The sequence below is a fragment of the Leptopilina boulardi genome, unplaced genomic scaffold (genome assembly GCF_019393585.1).
Source record: "Leptopilina boulardi isolate dan_hultmark-lab unplaced genomic scaffold, ZJU_Lbou_2.1 LbouV2_195, whole genome shotgun sequence".
Lineage (NCBI taxonomy): Eukaryota > Metazoa > Arthropoda > Insecta > Hymenoptera > Figitidae > Leptopilina > Leptopilina boulardi.
In genome coordinates, this window is record NW_026137746.1 from 612,287 (window position 1) to 632,513 (window position 20,227).

The 20,227-nt window shown below is 28.5% G+C and overlaps 1 protein-coding gene across 2 annotated transcripts; it reads right to left on the reverse strand.

The window, feature by feature from the left end:
- Window positions 1–211: 211 nt before the first annotated feature.
- Window positions 212–16,845, reverse strand: LOC127278145 (uncharacterized). Of its 2 annotated transcripts, XM_051299704.1 has the most exons (5): window positions 16,399–16,844; window positions 9,312–9,412; window positions 1,837–2,404; window positions 1,366–1,642; window positions 212–1,228 (listed from the first exon to the last, which is right to left on the reverse strand). In XM_051299704.1, the coding sequence occupies exons 1-5, from the start codon at window positions 16,498–16,500 to the stop codon at window positions 1,215–1,217; spliced, it is 1,062 nt and encodes a 353-aa protein (XP_051155661.1). In that variant the 5' UTR covers window positions 16,501–16,844; the 3' UTR covers window positions 212–1,214. The 2 variants fall into 2 exon arrangements, with proteins under 2 accessions (XP_051155661.1, XP_051155660.1); XM_051299703.1 differs by lacking the exon at window positions 212–1,228 and having other exon boundaries at window positions 1,349–1,642; window positions 16,399–16,845.
- Window positions 16,846–20,227: the final 3,382 nt, after the last annotated feature.

The following is a 20,227-nucleotide window of genomic DNA, read 5'->3' on the forward strand; positions in this document are numbered from 1 at the left end:
GGGGGGTAGTACGTTTCTTACTTTTTTAAGTACAGGGGTGTGTCGAAAAACTAAAGATTTTAAAATAGCTTTTCGTTTCCTATTCATCTGAAAAAACTAGTTTTCCTCTCCCGCCTATCCCTTAGGAAGTCAACTTGGCATTGCCTAGGACAAAGTTTCTTTTTTAGTAAATTATTAAATTATTATTAACAATTATTAAAAACCCGTCACAGAAGACTATTTGAAAAATTTAATTGACACCTTTTTGAAACATGTATTACAGTTATCTTTTATATTTTTTTAAGTGTCACGTTCTCGCGACATCATGTCTGCGTTTCATCGATCTGTAATACATTGAATCACTGTTCTCGTTCTAAATTAAATTTTATTGTTACCGTATAATACTTTGAGATTTTCATTTAAAAAATCAATATTTGCATGTTAAAACTTGAAGAAAACACTAATGTTGGTAACAAAACGTCCTTCTCATGAAATACATATTTGCAAATTTTTTTTTATAACAGATTAAATTTTCAACTGATTATTATTCTTCATTCATAACAGTTCTTCCTGCTTATTACCTTCTTGTTCTAACGTTCCTCTTCAATTGAAAATAAAAAAAAATGTTATGACTAGATTATTTTTAATCCTAAAGCTTTTAAATAACTGAGTATTTATGTTTCTTCTGCATAGTTGACTAAAGCATAATTTTTCAATTATGTAAGTAACTTTTCGACAGTAAGTTCTTAATTATATATAGTCACCATTCTCGAAATACATGATATATGTTCTAGACAGTTTATATACCTTTTCGCATTCTTAGTTTACCTCTTTTACTACAATTTATATAGAAAATGATACATTACCTGACTTCTCTCGCACTTAATTTTACTACATATTTTGTAAAAGACGTCATTTTCAAAATACTAGAATCTACAATTCCAGTTCAGGTATTTTCCAGATTAGATACATTACTATGAACTTTGATTAAATAATAATCAATTTCTCAAATATTTCGGCAGAGACAAATATTCATGATCCTAATCAACATATACGTGCTTAGATTTTAATTCAGTCTTACAGTTTTTTCATTGAAATAATTTCTTTACGCAGAATATGACTGCTAAAAAAAATTTTGTATTGGATCAAAATTTGTATCGTTCATTAAAATCATTTTGAGTGTCTTATAAATGATCATATAACATTAACGAAGATAATGAATTTTGATTCACAACTTAAAACCTCGCATCTGAAATCAAATTAAAAATAAATTTAAAAAAATCGCTTCTTTCGATTTACTCATATCAAGTGCATCGATTTCACATTACCTACTTTTAAATTAGTTAAAGAAATTTATTACTTATGTAAATTATTTGTAAATCTTACCACAACTTTCAACTTCACATCTATATGTTTCCTTTTTATATCTTGACATTCTTTGTTTTTTTGGAGTGTATTCTTCATCGTCAGAACAATTAGTACTTGCATTGATTGACACATCTTCCAGTTTCATATTTTGACAATCCAAACTACTGAAAAGTATTCTATCTAAATTTTCCATATCTATAATTTGATTATTACTTGGAGAAGTGATTTGTTTTGACGAATTTATATTTTTCGTCATTGTTACATCATCGTTAACAAAAACAACACTGACTTGATTCTGAAAAAGATAATAAAATATAAACACTGCTGGTAAAAATTTTAAATTTTGCGTCAAAAGATGGATTTTACTTTTACTGTAAATTATCAACAAAATCTACTATTTAAAATAGACTTTAGTTTATTTTAAAGAATGTTATTTAAATGAACCTTTAAGAGTAAGTTTTGCATTTTTTTATTATTAAGAAAAATTACCTGAAAACTATCATTACATTTTGAAGTTCTCGCTTCATATTTCATAAGAAAATTTTCTTTTGTTATTAAAAGATCTTCATTTTTTGGAAGTTTCGCATAAATCCTACAGTGATTAGGCAAATGATTTTTGTCTTTTAACTTTTGTGCTTCAAGACTATAATCTTCTTTTTGTTGAGCTTTTGTCGTTATTTTTCGATCTGTTTTTGATGGCTCATTCTTTATGGAAAGACAATAATTTATACCACCAGAAACTAAAGTTTCTGAATTCTGATAATGTCTATCAATATCAGTCTCAAAATATCCTTCTTCATTGCATTGACTAATATCATCTTCATGTGTATTCTCAGAACCTTCGACAAAACAAATAATCTCTGGTTCAGTTGGAAGTGTCGGTGGTTGTCTATGACAAGTTTCTATATGCTCTGCTAGATTTTCACTAGTCACATAAGTAGAAGAACACGATGTATATGGACAAACAAAGACGTTCGTTTCATTATGACACTCTTGATAATGACGCCACATACTGCCTGGATCAGATACTTCTTCACCACATCCTGGTTCACGGCATCTGAAAAATAATTTTTAATTTATAGCCACTACACTCTTCTGGTTTTTGCGGAATTGACATGAAATCAATCCGCAATTAGTCCGCAACAAATTGAATTGTATAATGGTAGGACTTTCACGCGTTAATAAAAACTCGTGTGCACCGTCCACATTAATCGAACACAAAATACTTAACTGAAATTACGCTAAAATAATCAAAAGGGACATTTCGACCAAGGAAAACCACCAGTGCATTAATGATCCCAAAACAAGATTGTACCAAGAAACGACTCACCAACGTTGAAATGATGACGTTGAATTGACGCTGATATTCGAAAACACTTATTTTAAAAAGTAATAAACAGCATAAACAATAAACTCATAATTAATTAATACTAATGAAGATTTATTTAACTAATACAACATATTTAATAAGAAGAATTATGCGTGTAACGCAATATAAGATTTATAACGAAGTATATCGTTATTTAGATATCAGTCCCCAATATTCATTATATGGTCGAGAATTTTATATATTAGTATCAGCGTCGAATATGTCAAGCAGGGAGATCTATTCATATGAGTGTGTGATTGTGCGTGTCAGCGGTTTTTCCTTAGTATAGGTGGTTCGTTGTCCAATGAAGGATTAGGAAGTTCCAGATATTTCCGGATTCTCAACGATCAAGGGCCAGCAGGAAGGAAGAGGGCGCGCAATAATCAATCGAGAGATCAAACCGAGCTGCCGTGTAAGGCGGATGTGTGCCGACAAATGTGCTAAGAGACTATTAGTATTTGATAAGTGTATTATAGTTGGTTAAATAAATAGTTGTTATATTGTTTAAATCGTGAGTTATTGTGTCTTCAATCCTTGGGGTCAAGTCGCAGCCACATCGTCGTTCCAGCGGATTATCTTAACAAAGGTGTGTTTAGTGAGTACCATCCATAAGGGTAACAGGTAGTTCAAATCAGGTCGTCGTCGTTTTTCTCGATCGTTTCAGCGGAATCTCCCCATGAGAGAGGCTCGTATGCCGGAGAGTAGTGTGTAGAGAAATCACAGTACGTAATTTAAACACGGGATTGTGGAATATTATTATTTTAATTAATATTTCTAATATCTAAATTAGCGTTACAGATTATGAATTTCCGCGAAAAGGTTTTTTCTCCGATACAACCCAAAATCGACTTCCCCTAGATCTTCTAATCTGTCAAGAGGAGCCCGCTATTCCTTTTCCTCGTCACCCCTGTGACTCCATCCTTCTCCCTGGACGATTTTGTCGGCAACTCCCCGGAATACTAAGTTGGGAACTTAGCAATACCTAAATAGCGACGCTGACAATCGGGCCTTTATAGTAGGGGAGCCCAATGTGTTTTTTGGGATTAACTCGAGCGCGGCAGATGAACACAGGGGAATACCTTGCATATTGTTAAGTACCTTTTCCAAGTATTAAATCTTTTTATCAAGGCATGCGTCTAGGATAGTCCATCAGATTATTAAAAAACACAAATGGTTGGAGTTATTAAAGTGCGTCAGATAAAGGTAAGGTGGGTTAATTACCAGCTAAAAAATGTACATTTAAAAAATCTGACGATTTGAGCGTAACCTAAGGGAGCGGGAGGATTACAAATTTGCAAAAAAAACATCTTGACATTCTCGAGCGTGATTAAATTTTTTTTCAATTTGAAGGAAATAACACAAGAATTACGAATAAAATATAATCTGACGATTTCCAAAAGGCTGGCTCTCTCGCAATCCCTATTTCTGACACTGCTCTCCGTCGCCATGACACCATTACAGCGATCACAAAATAGCTGTCAGATTAGCAATATTCCTCAAAATAATCGTCAGATTTTGAAACATCATGACTGAAGCATGAAGCTGAACCATCTAAACTATTAGTATCTGACACGCTCAAGTATTTCCATGTAATTGTTTTTCTTTACATTTTTGAAAATTTGTATACGCTTTGTATACCATCTAAACTATTAGTATCTGACACGCTCAAGTATTTCCATGTAATTGTTTTTCGTTACATTTTTGAAAATTTGTATACGCTTTGTATACCATCTAAACTATTAGTATCTGACACGCTCAAGTATTTCCATGTAATTGTTTTTCTTTACATTTTTGAAAATTTGTATACGCTTAACGCACCACTAAAAGGGAAATCTTTATAGAACCTTTTCTTTTCCTTATCATCTAAAAACTACAAAATATCGTCCCGACGACGCTCGAGTAAATTCCCATTTAGCATCATGGGCTCCCCTACTATTAGGCGACACAAAGAAGTGCAAATTCTCACGCGGAAAAACTGCCAGAACACATATTCATGGCACTCTGACAAGAAAAACCAAACAGCTAACTGATTGAGAGGGGCAAAAACTCTTACAGATGCCAACCAATATAAGTAACGATTTACATCGTTACAATTGTATTCAATCAAAAAACTCAATCCGATGTAATGATCGTATATTTTTAGCCAATAGGATTTGCTCACCTGATGGAGCCAGAGTTATTCAATAAAGAATTTTACTAGATTTCTAGAGTAATCACAACATTATTGCCACTAGTCACGTTCCGACATTTTCTAGTCCTGCCTATGATTAGATTCGTAACGTTATGCCTTAACTAGTGAGAATTTCGATTCATCCCCTTTCCCTTTATTTCGTTTATTCTCCGATGCTATTCTAGAACTTGACTTCCAGATTTCGTCGTCGAACGAAACTAGATTTCGTGCACGCTAGAGATCGGCTAAGGACCAATCAAAGGATTAGACATCAGGATGCTACCTGATGTTCATGCCCGATGCGAAATGCTGAGAATATGGTTTCCACAAGATTTTACCTCGATTCAGAAAATACCTGCATTCAAATGGGATCGAGTCGTAGGGAACAAAGAATAAAGAAGGCGATTTCCTCACGGAAATAACTGTTGAACAGTCTAGGAAGGCGAATCATATATTAAAAAACTGGATAAATTAAATGTTAAGTTCAATACACCATTGAATCCCTCGATAAATTTGGATCATTAAAAAAATACGTATCGATATCTTTAAAAATGCAAAAAATAAACCAAAAAGTATAAACATGAAAACTTATACGTAAGTGACGCCAAAGCACCAAGTTACTAACAGCTGATTATTCCGTGAAGCAGACAAAATCAAAATTGTTGCCAAAGATGCATATGAATATTCCTATCGGTAGAACTTAGCCCCGGTACTTCCAGCCCCGGGCTCCCCTATAGGATCCTTTTTTCAAAAAATTGAAAAAAAAATTCTTTTATAAAGAATTATCAAAAATAGTTACAATTTGCCATTTTTTGACCCTTTAGATTTGATTTACTAAAATAAAGGTTAAATTTCGCAAGTCTGTGGTATTAATTAAATTATTTGCTTTATCTTTATCGTCTTTTAAATTATATATAAATAAACACATGTGTTCATTGTTTTTTTGGAAAATATTCTTGTAAAAAGCATTATTTGTTGAGTTACAACTGGTGTTCCCCCCTTAATAAAAAATGAGGGGAGACTGGGGCAAACCGGCCAGGTGTTAGTTTCTCAGAATTGGTCAAACTTTAAAATATGTCAATTGAGTAGCTGCCTGCAATAACTCGCCGAGCGCTTGGCCGATCGCTCTAACGCCAGTCAAACGTTCAAAAACGTGAAAAAATGAAAAATCAAAATTTTGATTTTTGAAAAGTGCAATCTTGTAGGACATAAGATGGCGCATCTTTTTTCCTTTGAATTTTTTTTTGTAGATCAAAAAATAGAGTTAATATATGCAAAACACTTAAAAATTTTATTTCACAAATTTCATTCAATTTTTAAACATAAATCATAGTATCTTTGACAAATTTTAATGAATCTTATTGAAAATTAATATACATACATATTTAGGTCCATAGAAGACGACAACATAATCAAAAATATTAAAATCATCAATTGTTTATTTATAATTACAACATACTCAGTCACGATTATACAGATTTAAGAAATAAACTAATGGTTCCAAAATTCTACGACAGAATTATTTTTTTGGACCTACTATTATTGTTCAAAATTATTAACGGATTAATCGATTGTCCATCAATATTGTCAAAAATAAATTTTATTATTCCTTCAAAAGGTTTAAGAAATCAAAAACTGTTCAGAGTTAAATTTAATAAATCTAACTATTTAGACAACAGTGTTATTAACAGAATTTGTACTAGAGGTAACGAGTACTGTCATGCGTTAGACTTTTTTGGTATATCTTTAGGAAAATTCACAAACGACTTACGAAAATTAATTTTGTATTAGTCGATAAGTCACCTACATGATTTCGTCATTCTGTGATTATATTCATTATATATTTTTATAATATTAAGTGCTTTTGCACTAAAGGGCATTTTTAACTTTTTACTTGTAAGCCCGTACATTGTAATTAAATAAATAAATAAATAATTAATTGTAAATGAAGACTTGTCAATAATAATGTTTACTTACCTTTGTCGACATAAAGTGTGTGGGAAACTTCAGAGTTGAAGAAACTTCCAATGAGACATTTGTTTATCATAATGTAAGGAAGTTTTTTGTAAAATTTAAAAACAATTTATCAACAACTTTAGAAAATATAGAACGTTTAAGAAAACATGCGCGACGCGCTAGCGAGTCTCCGCGCGGAGAATTGCAAACAAGAGTTGTAGAGGACCGAAAATACAGAAACAAATATTGTCACTACATTCTTAGAAATGTTTTTCAAATAAAATATGTGTTAATTTTATGAAAATGCAAATTAAATTTCAACAACTGTTTTTTTAATATTTACTAAATAATCAATAGTTTTAAAATATTTTGGTGCTTGTATGTACAGTTTGTGCAGTTTGCAAATAAGTTTTTTAATAATTAATATTAAGGTATATCTTTATTTTCTGTTTCTTCATTTTTTTAAGAAATTAGTGTATTGTTACATATCAACAGTGATAGTATGTTGGCTCCATTTTCAAAACATAATATATCACAACATAACATCCTTCTTAACTCTTGTGTGCAATTCTCCGCGCGGAGACTCGCTATCGCGTCGCGCATGTTTTCTTAAACGTTCTATATTTTCTAAAGTTGTTGATAAATTGTTTTTCAATTTTACAAAAAACTTCCTTACATTATGATAAACAAATGTCTCACTGGAAGTTTCTTCAACTCTGAAGTTCCCCACACACTTTATGTCGACAAAGGTAAGTAAACATTATTATTGACAAGTCTTCATTTACAATTAATTATAAATAAACAATTGATGATTTTAATATTTTTGATTATGTTGTCGTCTTCTATGGACCTAAATACGTATGTATATTAATTTTCAATAAGATTCATTGAAATTTGTCAAAGATACTATGATTTATGTTTAAAAATTGAATGAAATTTGTGAAATAAAATTTTTAAGTGTTTTGCATATATTAACTCTATTTTTTGATCTACAAAAAAAAATTCAAAGGAAAAAAGATGCGCCATCTTATGTCCTACAAGATTGCACTTTTCAAAAATCAAAATTTTGATTTTTCATTTTTTCACGTTTTTGAACGTTTGACTGGCGTTAGAGCGATCGGCCAAGCGCTCGGCGAGTTATTGCAGGCAGCTACTCAATTATAAATTTGAAAAAACTATATTAAGAATAACTTATTATTATTATTATTTTACTTATTATTATTATTATTATTATTATATTTATTAATTGTTTTTAGGTTTAAAAGGTACATGCCTGAGTTAAAATCGGTATATTATTTAATGATTTTACTAAGCATTTTTTTTATCCAGGTCTTAATTGTCAAAATGGGCTTGTGGGGCAAACCGCCCTATATCTGTTTCCTTTGCAACAGAAATTCACGAAGATTACCTATCGGCTAGAAAATTCGTGCACGCTTTCGTGAATCTTTGTCCACTTTACGGAGATTTACGAAGTTTTACAAAGTTCACCGACAAACGTTTCTTAGTGAACGACAACAATTAGTTGAAAATATTTGTTTTATAATAAATAAGATGTTTCTTTAATTATTGAAATTTAATCCTATCTTATTATTTTCTTTATTGGGAAGATTGTTTATTGATTTTTTATATTTAGTGACGTTTTCCTTACAATTAATTCTCTAAACAAACAAACAAAAATAAACTGGCCAGTTTACCTCAGGGGTGGGAAAAACCGGCCAGTTTGCAAATTTTTTTTAAAATTGATGCAGCAGCTAAACAATACATTTTAAGGTAAATGTGTCTCTAAGAAAATGTTGCGCAATTAGATGACCTTTCCAACAAGCTATTATAAAAGGTTTTTCATTAGTTTCTTTAGTTACTAGAGCCTTACAACTGTTAACATGGCCGCTTTGCCCCAGTCTCCCCTACAGTTTTTTATAAAGTATCATAGTTAAGGGATCGCTCATGTAGATATAACAAATAAACGCAGAAGTTGAATTTGTCATCATAATGTTTAAGGTTGATTCTCTCAAAAAGGACAAATCACGTGAGCACGATTTTAGACGATATTTTTATTAAAAAATAATAAAATTAATTTCAATTAATAAAAATTCTGCCAACCATTACGATAAGATTTAACAATTTTCAATCGGATCATTAATGAAAATTTCCAAAAAAGGTGAAATAACTTAATTATTGAATGAAAAGTAGTGTTAAAACTCCACTCTGTAACATCAGATTTTATTCAATATTTCAGTTATTTGGCCTTTTTTTGAATTATTCTTTAGTGATCCGACTGTTAAATCTTAACGTATGGCTAACATAATTTTTAAGAATTTCAATCAATTTTATTATTTTTGAACAAATTACCGTGAAAGCATGATTTGTCCTTTTTGAGAGAATCACCGTTAAAACATTTAAAAAATACGAAAAATTGTTTTTCTAGTTAATATATTTAAATAATATATCTTTCTTTAAATCTGATCTTACATAAATCGAATTTTCAGCGCTTCTAAAATCTCATGAGCCTTGTATTCATCTTGATTTGTAAAAATTTTTCCACATCCACGTTGCTTACATTGGTAAACTTCCTGCAATTAGAAATAAGAGAATTAACAATATCATTTCATAAAATGAGAATGTAAGTAATTAAATATTGAAATACATAAATAAGAACTTAATTCTATATAATAAGCATATAAGTGCTATGTTAATTAAAGAAATACTACAGTACAGACATATCACCCAAGTAGTGAGTAAACTTTGCAACAGACTGCAAAGCTTGTAGTTTAAGTTTGCCGTAAAAAACCAAGAAAAAAGAGTGTATTTTGTTTAAAATAATGTTAACCACTAATTCTACTATTGTTAATGCGAAAAAGAAACATAATAATCAGCGTTAGGGGATTTGCTTTTCTACTGAAAATTCCCACATAGGATTAATATAATTTCTACGTTTTTTCCTATTCAAATTCCTGTTCCAAATACGGATACGATTTTATATGGGGTCCCTTAAGGTTTTCCTCATGGGTTCCTATGTGGGAAACCATATAAGAGCAAAAATAATTTTAAATATTTTGCGCATAGATAGCGCATTATTCCAGCTTAAGCACAATATTTCCAGTAACTAAACATTATGCGAATCTGGTGTCAGTATTTCAAAATTAAAAAAGGTAGATCTAATATAATAATAACAATAATTGTATTTCGTTTAACTCTTTAACTCACCAAAACTCACTTTATTCTACACACAGGAACGAAAGAATTATTACAAAAATTTATTATTTTTAGATGATATATGATTTTGAAAAAAATTTTATTGAAATATTTTCAAAATTTTTATTTACTTTTAACTTTTTTGTCGGTGCTCTAAAAAAAATTGAGGTTTTGCACATAGATTTTTAATAATATTCTTTACCTTCCATTAAAATCTCACGAAGATGTTTCACTTCGTTTTGGAGATAATATGTTTTAAAAAAATTTATTTAAAAGGTTAATTAAAAGACTTGAAGTTAACTGACCACTTTCAAATCGCTACATTATGCAAATTACTAATTCGAACAAATAAAAATTTGGCTCAAAACCAATTATGACAAATGAAATTCGATAAAATGCAAATTCTGACTAATGATTTTTAGAACATAATCATGCGTCCCTATCCCGATCATTTCCTAGTTTCCCAGTCAAGTGGCCACCCTGTTTTTATCAATAAATTTTTTGATAAGCTATTTGGTAAAAAAATTTATCTCTTTGGTACGAACATGTGACATGAATTTCAGATTTTGAAGAGCGGGGGCAGATTTTGCATATACTTACTCGGCTATAGCCTTTGTCTTACTTAATTAAAATTTTGTAAATTTGTCTTAATTCGATTCTGAAATATTCGATATAAATTTTCTTGATAATATTCATATAGAATTATTCTTATTAAGGAATTAATAAAATAAACTTAATATTAAAGATGGTAACTTTATGCATTTTTAAACACCATGATTAGGGGCCATTCATTAATTACGTAAGGACGATTTTGGCTATTTTTGACCCCCCCTACCCCCATGTAAGGATACATAAGATTTTTCGGACCCCCCCTCCCCCTTCTTACGTAAGTTTTTAACAATATTAATGTAATTAAAAAATTAATTACATCAATACAAATGGAAAATACTAGGAAAAATCTTACGTAAGATTAGCTTCTACCCTCCACCCCCCCACGTAAGACCATGTAGAGATTTTATAAACCCCCCCTCCCCCTAAGGACCCTTACGTAATTAATGAATGGCCCCTTATGCCCTAAAATCGCATATAATTATTCGACAATTATGCAATTAAAACAAAGAAATTATGCAGTAATTATTCTTTAAAAAATCAAAATTTTCTGATGAAATATTAATGTTTGTCTATAATTTTTCTCTTAATTCTAAAGATATCATAAAAACAATGAATAACATAAATCACAAAAACATAGGGGAGAGTGGTCCTATGTCGGCCCTGTGGGTAAAGTCGGCCCCCCCCTGATTTCTCAGAGCTGGCGTTCGCGTCGAATTAATAATTTTGTGGTGTGACATATTAACAAACACTAAAATAATTATTTTAGTGTATGTAAAAAAATAGTTTGTTTAAAATTATTAATTCGACGCGAACGCCAGCTCTGAGAAACCCTGGGGGGCCGACTTTACCCACAGGGCCGACATAGGACCACTCTCCCCTAAGTCGTATTGTTATTAAAAAAACTTGATAAAAATGCAGTCACTTTTATTAGAAAGTTAATGCACAGTTAGTTGTACAATCATTAATAATAATTTGTATTCAAGCAGTTTTAAATCAATATTTATAAACTTATAGGAACAAAAATTTAAATCACAAAAAATGATATTACACAATGATATTAATTTTCAGAAACATTTTTATATAATATTAATTATATTTCTTTATAATTGTAGTTATTAGACTGTTTTACTCTAATAAATTTTAAATCGTAAAGTAATATTCTTATAATATACTTATCATCACTTAAAATATTAAATAATGTAATGTAATAAATTAACTACAATTGAATACCCGGATCAAATAACTCGACCGACGCTCGGACGCACGCTCTAAGGGTAGTCGGGTAGCAGTGAGCCGCCCACAGGCTGTCACTGCTACTTGACTGGTAATAGAGCGTTCGTCCGAGCGTCGGTCGAGTTATTTGATCCGGGTATTCAATTAAAAAACAAAGTGTAAAAAGTTAAACCTTCAAAAGTTAAATCTCAAAAAATATCATGGGAAAAATGTATCACAATTTTGCTCTTGAGGAAAACAATCTTTTTAGCAATTACTATCTACTTATAAGTATAACTTCCCAACTCTTCTAACAATAACTTTAAATGCAAAAATTTTTAAAAGACAATAGTCAAAATAAAAAATTTAACACCATTTTAGCCTAATTATTATGAAACATAGGCATTATGCTGCAAATGAGTGTCAATTATGAGATTGAAAAATATGATTTACAAGGTGCAGAAAGACTTAACAACATAAAGGCTTCTCATTTTATACTCTTTTAAGAAATTATGCAATTATGCAGCTTGCATAAAGTTACCATCCTTACTTAATATCTAATAACGCTAATTATTTAATGTAAAAAAATTTATTAACTAATTAAATTTAATTAAAATAAAAAAAAATTACTTTTTCCACTTTTTTTGCGCCTTAAAGTCGATCCGAGGTCTGTTTTTTTTTCAATTTTTTAAGGTCAAATTTCTTAGAATTCTAGGTTGATGGAGCAATTGTTTACCAATTCGTGTTAAGCGTCAAAAAACCTATAAGATTCACTTTAAGCGATCTCAAAAATAAAATAAAAAGTGAAATTTTCTTGTACTGTGTCATTAATACAAACATTTATATGATGTATTCCACGCCAAAGTGTAAGTCCATCTGTAATTACATCTCCGATATTTTTTTCTTTTAGTACTAATTGAGACTAGCTTCCATGAATTTTTTCAAATTTTTTTAGCAAGCCGTTTTCGAGTTATGGAATTTTGAAAATTGGAGAATTCTCATGACTTTTAATTTTTGAATGCTCATAACTTCCTTAAAAATGCATCAATTTTAAAAGTCTTTTTTTTTGAAAATGTGTGTTTTTAAACATACTTTTCAAAAAAAAAATCGATTTTTTTTAAAAGATATTACTATCAAATTTTTGAGTTTTAATGATAAAAAGTCATTTTTCTCATTTGTCGTAATGATCGATTTTTTCAAAAATTTTTCAAAAAAACTACTTTTTACGAAACTTTTAAGCCTAGCCCCATAATGGGCAAACAATTTTTACAATATTTTCGGAATTTTTCAAAAATTTTTGAATTTTCAATTTTTTAAAAATATTTTTGGTTTTTTTTATACTACGTACTTTTATGTATTTTGATGCGCTGATTACGAAAATCATAGTGAAAATACCCAAAAATTTGATTTTTATGGTGAAATCAATAAAAAAGTCCCAAATTTTATGGTTTTTTTCATTTATTGGGTAAAATATGCAAATTAAAAAAAATGCATAGGATAAAAAAAGGAATTTAATAAGATCTATAACTTTTGTTTAAAAGTTTTTTTTTAATTTTGCATACTTTACCCAATAAACGAAAAAAACCATAAATTTTGGGACTTTTTTATGGTTTTCACCATAAAAATCAAATTTTTGGGTATTGTCACTATGATTTTCGTAATCAGCGCAATCAAAATACATAAAAGTACGTAGTATAAAAAGAAACTCAAAAGATTTTTAAAAAATTCCGAAAATATTGTAAAAATCGTTTGCCCATTATCGGACAAGGCTTAAAAGGAGGCGCATGATTTTTCCCAAAAATTAAAAAGTTCGAAATTTTAATTCATCGAATTACTTTAAGTCGATATTTTATTTGGTCGAAATTCTAAATGTTCGACATTTAAAGTGGTCGAAATTTTATTTGTTCAATATTTTGTTTGGTCGATATTCTAAATGATAGAAATTTAGAAGCATCGAATTCTATATCCATCGAAATTTAATTTGGTCGATATTTTAAAAGCTCGACATTTTTTTAGCTATACGAGTTTCCTCTCTATGTTGTTATTATTATTTACATCAATAATTTCAAATTTCCCGCAAAATTTTAATGTACTTTACCAACAAACTACATAGAAAGGAAACTCGTATAGCTAAAAAAGTATCGAGCTTTTAAAATATCGACCAAATTAAATTTCGATGGATATTGGGATCGGCTAAACTGCAATACGCCATCTGGTGGGGACCCATTCTCTCCCTCCATTTTCTTTCTTTGCCTCTCTTCAATTAATAGGTTAGAAAGAGTAGAAAAAACAAAATGGAGGAAGAGAATGGGTCAAAGTTACTAGATTGTTACTAGACCACGCTTCTAAATTTCTATCATTTAGAATATCGAACAAATAAAATTTCGACCACTTTAAATGTCGATCATTTAGAATTTCGAATAAATAAAATATCGATCAAATAAAATGTTGACCATTTTAAATATCGATCATTTAGAATTTCGTTCAAATAAAATATCGACTTATGTAATTCGATCAATTCAATTTTCGACCTTGGGTAAGTCCACGTCAGAAATATCAGAATCTGCAAGTGGTTCTTCGATTTTAATGATACTTGGTAAAATTATAGCTTTATATAAGAGCAATGTGTAAGTAAAAGGAATTTTTAAAATATCTAAAATTGTAGGAGTTATATCACTTTTAATTTTGATACTGCATTTTTTTCTTTCCTTTATATCACGGACAATTTTCAACCGATTTTGATGAATCAAAAACGATTTTTTTCAGAAAATTACGTATTTTCAGAAAATTTTAAAATAAAAATAAAATTTTGTTATTTAAATAGAAAAAAGTAAAAAACAAAATTTCTTTTAGATTTTTTTTCAATTTCAACCTCTTTTTTTTATTTTTTATTTTTTAATAATATTCCTTTTTATTTTATTTTTAATTTTTTAATAATATTCCTTTTTATTTTATCTTTAATTTAAAAAAAAATTCATCCTGGAGACTTTTTTAGATCTCGTAATATCGTCCTTTAAGTATTATAAGTCTTCATCAATTTGAAAACCGCAGGACTTGCTTCTATCATTACTTTCATTTGTTTGTTGAAATTTTTTATGGTTATAAATAACTATTTGTTTTAGAATCCTCTAAAAAAAAGCGCTAAAAACGTCAGCTACAATTTCAGGTTGCATTGTTAAGGTTTCATTACAATTTTTTTTAAATTATAAATATTACAAAAAATAAAAACTTTGCTTCAAATCTATTAATAAAATATTGATTTGCTTGAATTTTCACTTGTTTTAGTCAAGTAATTTAAAAATAAAAACATTATTACGCGAAAGTTTCTAGTTTGTAACAATAATATTATAAAACAAATGAAAGTAGAAACACAAATCTGGATCCTAGTTTTCTTGAGATGTGGATATTTAAAGAACGATATCACGAGATCTAAAAAAGTCTCCAGGATGAATTTTTTTTTTAAATTAAAGATAAAATAAAAAGGAATATTATAAAAAAATTAAAAATTAAAAAAAAAGAGGTCGAAATTGAAAAAAAATCTAAAAGAAATTTTGTTTTTTACTTTTTTCTATTTAAATAACAAAATTTTATTTTTATTTTAAAATTTTCTGAAACTACGTAATTTTCTGAAAAAATCGTTTTTGATTCATCAAAATCGGTTGAAAATTGTCCGTGATATAAAGGAAAGAAAAAAATGCAGTATCAAAATTAAAAGTGATATAACTCCTACAATTTTAGATATTTTAAAAATTCCTTTTACTTACACATTGCTCTTATATAAAGCTATAATTTTACCAAGTATCATTAAAATCGAAGAACCACTTGCAGATTCTGATATTTCTGACGTGGACTTACCCCCTTTTTAATTTTTGGGAAAAATCATGCGCCTCCTTAAAAGTTTCGTAAAAAGAAGTAGTTTCTTGAAAAATTTTTGAGAAAAATCGATCAGTACGACAAATGAGAAAAATGACTTTTTATTATTAAAACTCAAAAATTTGATAGTAATATCTTTTAAAAAAAATCGATTTTTTTTTTGAAAAGTATGTTTAAAAACACACATTTTCAAAAAAAGACTTTTAAAATTGATGCATTTTTAAGGAAATTATGAGCATTCAAAAATTAAAAGTCATGAGAATTCTCCAATTTTCAAAATTCCATAACTCGAAAACGGCTTGCTAAAAAAATTTGAAAAAATTCATGGAAGCTAGTCTCAATTAGTACTAAAAGAAAAAAAAATCTCAAAAAAATCGCAGATGCAATTGCAGATAGACTTACACTTTGGCGTGGAAATACATCATATATATACCGATGTATATTTTGTACACAATTTTTTTCCTCAATGTTATTTAAAATGCAGAATAAAGTTCATCATTCAATTAAAAAAAAAGTCAATGCAATTGCAACTATATAATTAAAATATATTATCATCAAAATGCTTTTAAAAGGCAAAGAAAGAAAACAAAGATTTTTCTCCAGGAAAAATGGAGAGATATGTCAACTACATAGCAAGCCAACTGCAATCACTATGAAGTACAAATACCTTTTTCGGAACAATTTCTTCAATGGTACGATTCCTAGACACGAATCTGATAACACTAACCTCACTAGGTCTATCTGTACACGATTCTGTACCCTGACCCATTATTAAAAGTGTTTTCTATTTATTTCAAAATTTCATCAATAAATAGTCAACAATTCACATAACCTCTAAAGCTATATCAAATAGGCCTACAAGAGGCGTCATTTTTACCGAACACAATAACAAATTCACTAAAACTTACTTAAAAATATAATATATATGTATTTATTTAATGAAAAAACAATATATATATTGTTGATTATACAAGGATACACCTTGCGTTTAACATATATGAGGCAATGTTACAAGAGGAAAGCAAAAAATTATTGAAGATTTTTATCTGTTTTTATCACTAAAATATTAAGATGCTGTAGAAGACGAAGGCCGGCATCAACAACCATAATCCAACTATCAAGGTTCCACCACGCGCAAGATAAAAATAAACTCATATATTCAGAGCGTTTAAGTGAAATGACGACCATATTGGAAATTTACGCCGCACGTTTTTAAATCATGTATTTAAAAATAAAAATAAAAATAAAAAATTTAATTACAAAAGCTTATTTAGTAATTTAGAAAGAAAATTGAAAACACAAAACATATAATTTATTCTCATAAACATATTACGAAATTTAATTTAAAAAATTTTTGTTCACAAATTTGAAACGCATTAAGGGTATGTGGCAAGAAGACTAGAACCAGGAGGGGAAACTCCGTTGTAAAGATGCGGCGTGACAAACAAGCCACTAGAAGGCGTGGCTTATCGTTCGTGCATTGCTATTCAGACGAATTTCAGTGTTCTGCGCATACTTTCTTGACACTGATATTTGAAATGTAGCAGACGCTGTTTTTAAGTTTCTGTTTATGCGGTTATGGCAAATGGTTTATCCATAAATTTTTGGATGCGATTATATTTAATTAATTATATGTAACTAGCAAAATTAAACGCGCGCAAGCGCGCCAAATTGAGTGTTTAATTGTTTGTTATAAAGAAATTAAAGATTAATATTATCAATAATAATTTAATTTATTAGAATATTATTACATATTAAATGATAATAATGAAAATTATATGTTTACAAGCCTCGGATTATACGACTTTTTCTGACTTTTTTCAAAAATAAGACTTTTATCGACTTCTTTTAATAAAATGCGACATTTTTTTTAACATTTGAAAAAAATGTAAATAACATACATTTTTCTAGTATAAAATGTAGATCTTCATCATATCTTCTTCAATTAAATTATTTAACAAATTTTAAACTAAAATGATTCTTCACTACATTAATTAATTTTAATAATTTTAATGAAATACATCACAAATTCAATTATATCAAAATTATTTTTCAATTAAAATTTTTATGAAATTTAACAATTGTTTATAATTTTTAAAAAAAAATATCACAATAAAATTTAATTATTTTTTAAAAATTTCAATTCAAAATAAACTAAAATTCAATTATTACCCAAAATTTTAATTCAAAATCAATTAAAAATCCAATAATTATACAAAATTTTCAATTTAAAATTTAATTATTTACCAAGTTTTCAATTTAAAATGAAATAAAATTCAATTATTTTCTAAAATTTCTATTCAAAATTAATTAACCAAATTTTCAATCAAAAATGAACTTAAATTAAATTATTATCCAAAATTTCAATTAAAATTTAATTATTTACCAAGTTTTCAATTTAAAATGAAATAAAGTTCAATTATTTTCTAAAATTTCTATTCAAAATTAATTATCCAAATTTTCAATCAAAAATGAACTTCAATTAAATTATTATCCAAAATTTCAATTAAAATTCAATTATTTCCCAAAAATTTTCAATTTAAAATCAAATATAATTTCATTATTCTCAAAAATTGGAATTCAAAATTAATTGAATTTTCAATAATTTGAATTTAAAAGCATCTAAAATTTAATTATTTCTAAAATTTTACATCGAAATTTTTTTTTTTTGAAATTTAATAATTTCAATTATAACTCTAAGGAAATTCAATTATTTTTAACTATTTTAATAATATTCTTTGAAAATTCAACTATCTGAAACCATTTTTCAAATTATTGTATTTTGTCCGCATTTTCTAATAAATTTTTAGTGAAATCATCTAAAATTTTAATTACAAAACACTTAAAGTTTCAATTAATTTCAAAAATCTCAATTTTAAATCTTTGAAAATTCAATTAAATTTAAAAAATGTTTTCCAAAAATTGTTTGATAAATTATTTTCAGTTCTGGAAAATTTAATAATTGTTTGAAAATTAACAATATCTTTGAAATTTAATTATTTCTAAAAATTTCAATTTTAACCCTTCAAAAAGGATTATTATTAAAAAAAAAAAAAATTTTATTTAAAAATCTGTAAAATATTTTTGTTAAAATAAAAAACAAATCCACTTTTTTTTGGAATATAAATCGACTAAAACGACTTTTTTGTGTCTTTAAGTTGATTCGAGGCCTGTGTTTTTATAATTAATATTTAATAGGTATTCGTTGGCACCTGGTACCTTAAAAATTAATTTTTAAAAATAAATGTTTTTCAAATTACTATCTTATACGAAATTTCCTGGCACATCTTTTTTCTCATCATACATTTTTTGTACAATTTTTGAATCAATATACAACTTTAAAAAGAATTTCGTTGGTAAACGTTGTGTACTTCAGCTTCGTGAATTGAATTTTCGAATTTGGAATTTTAAAGAAACTTATTCCGAAATTTGGAAACACAATTATACAACTTTGGCAAAAATGAGAAAAAGAATTGTCAAAATTTGACACGTCATAAGATTACTATTCAAAAAAACACGTGAAATCAGAAAAGGCCAACTTCAAGTTAGGACAGAAGGACAGACCAAGCATTTTATTATTATATAATTTACCTAACCAAGCAGACGCAAACATTTGCAGCTGCTTGCTACGAAATTTCCCCTTCAAAACCTACATGGATAGTATGCGCAGAATTCGTAAATTCGTTCTATTAGCAGTGCACGAACTTAAACGACACGCCCACCGTGTGCACGCTTACCATGCCACTACTCACTGCGGTAAAGCGTGGAAGTTTCACCTCCTGGTTCTAGTCTTCTTGGTATGTGGGCAAAGGACGTTTTTTGTGGTTTCAAACTTTCTCTGCAAAAAAAAAAAGATTTCGGGTTAAAATTTTGGAAAAATGATTTTGTTTGGCGTAAGGAATCTCGCTATTCTTCTCATTTACTATATAACTTAACGCAAAAATAATAAAAATAAAGCAATAAATAGTAAAATAATGTGTTTTATCATAGTTCATTCAGCGGCCACTTGCTCGAATTGGCGCTGTTTACTGGAGCACTGACACACTCAAGCAACATCTTGGTTGTTTTCCATTGTCCCCACTCGCCATTTGTCATAATTCTCGTCAACTATCACACCCTGATCTAGTGAATGTTTAGTAACTTTATAGTAACTTTTAATTTTAACAATAAAATCAGTAAAATTTCACTAGAGCAGGGTGCGATAGTTGACAAGAATTATGACAAATGTCGAGTGGGGATTTTGGCGAGTGGGAACAATGGAAACCAACCGATTAGCAGAATAGATTTTAACCAATAAAAATAGAGTCTCTTACGGTAAATATTACCTTGCCACAAGAGACTGAATTTTGATTGGTTAAATTCTATTCTGCAATCAGGTTTGTATATTTCGGAAAATGCAAAATAAAATAATTTTTTACCAAAGGTGTAAATGCTCCATTTCGGTTGGTTTCCATTGTCCCCACTCGCCATTTGTAATAATTCTCAACAACTACCGC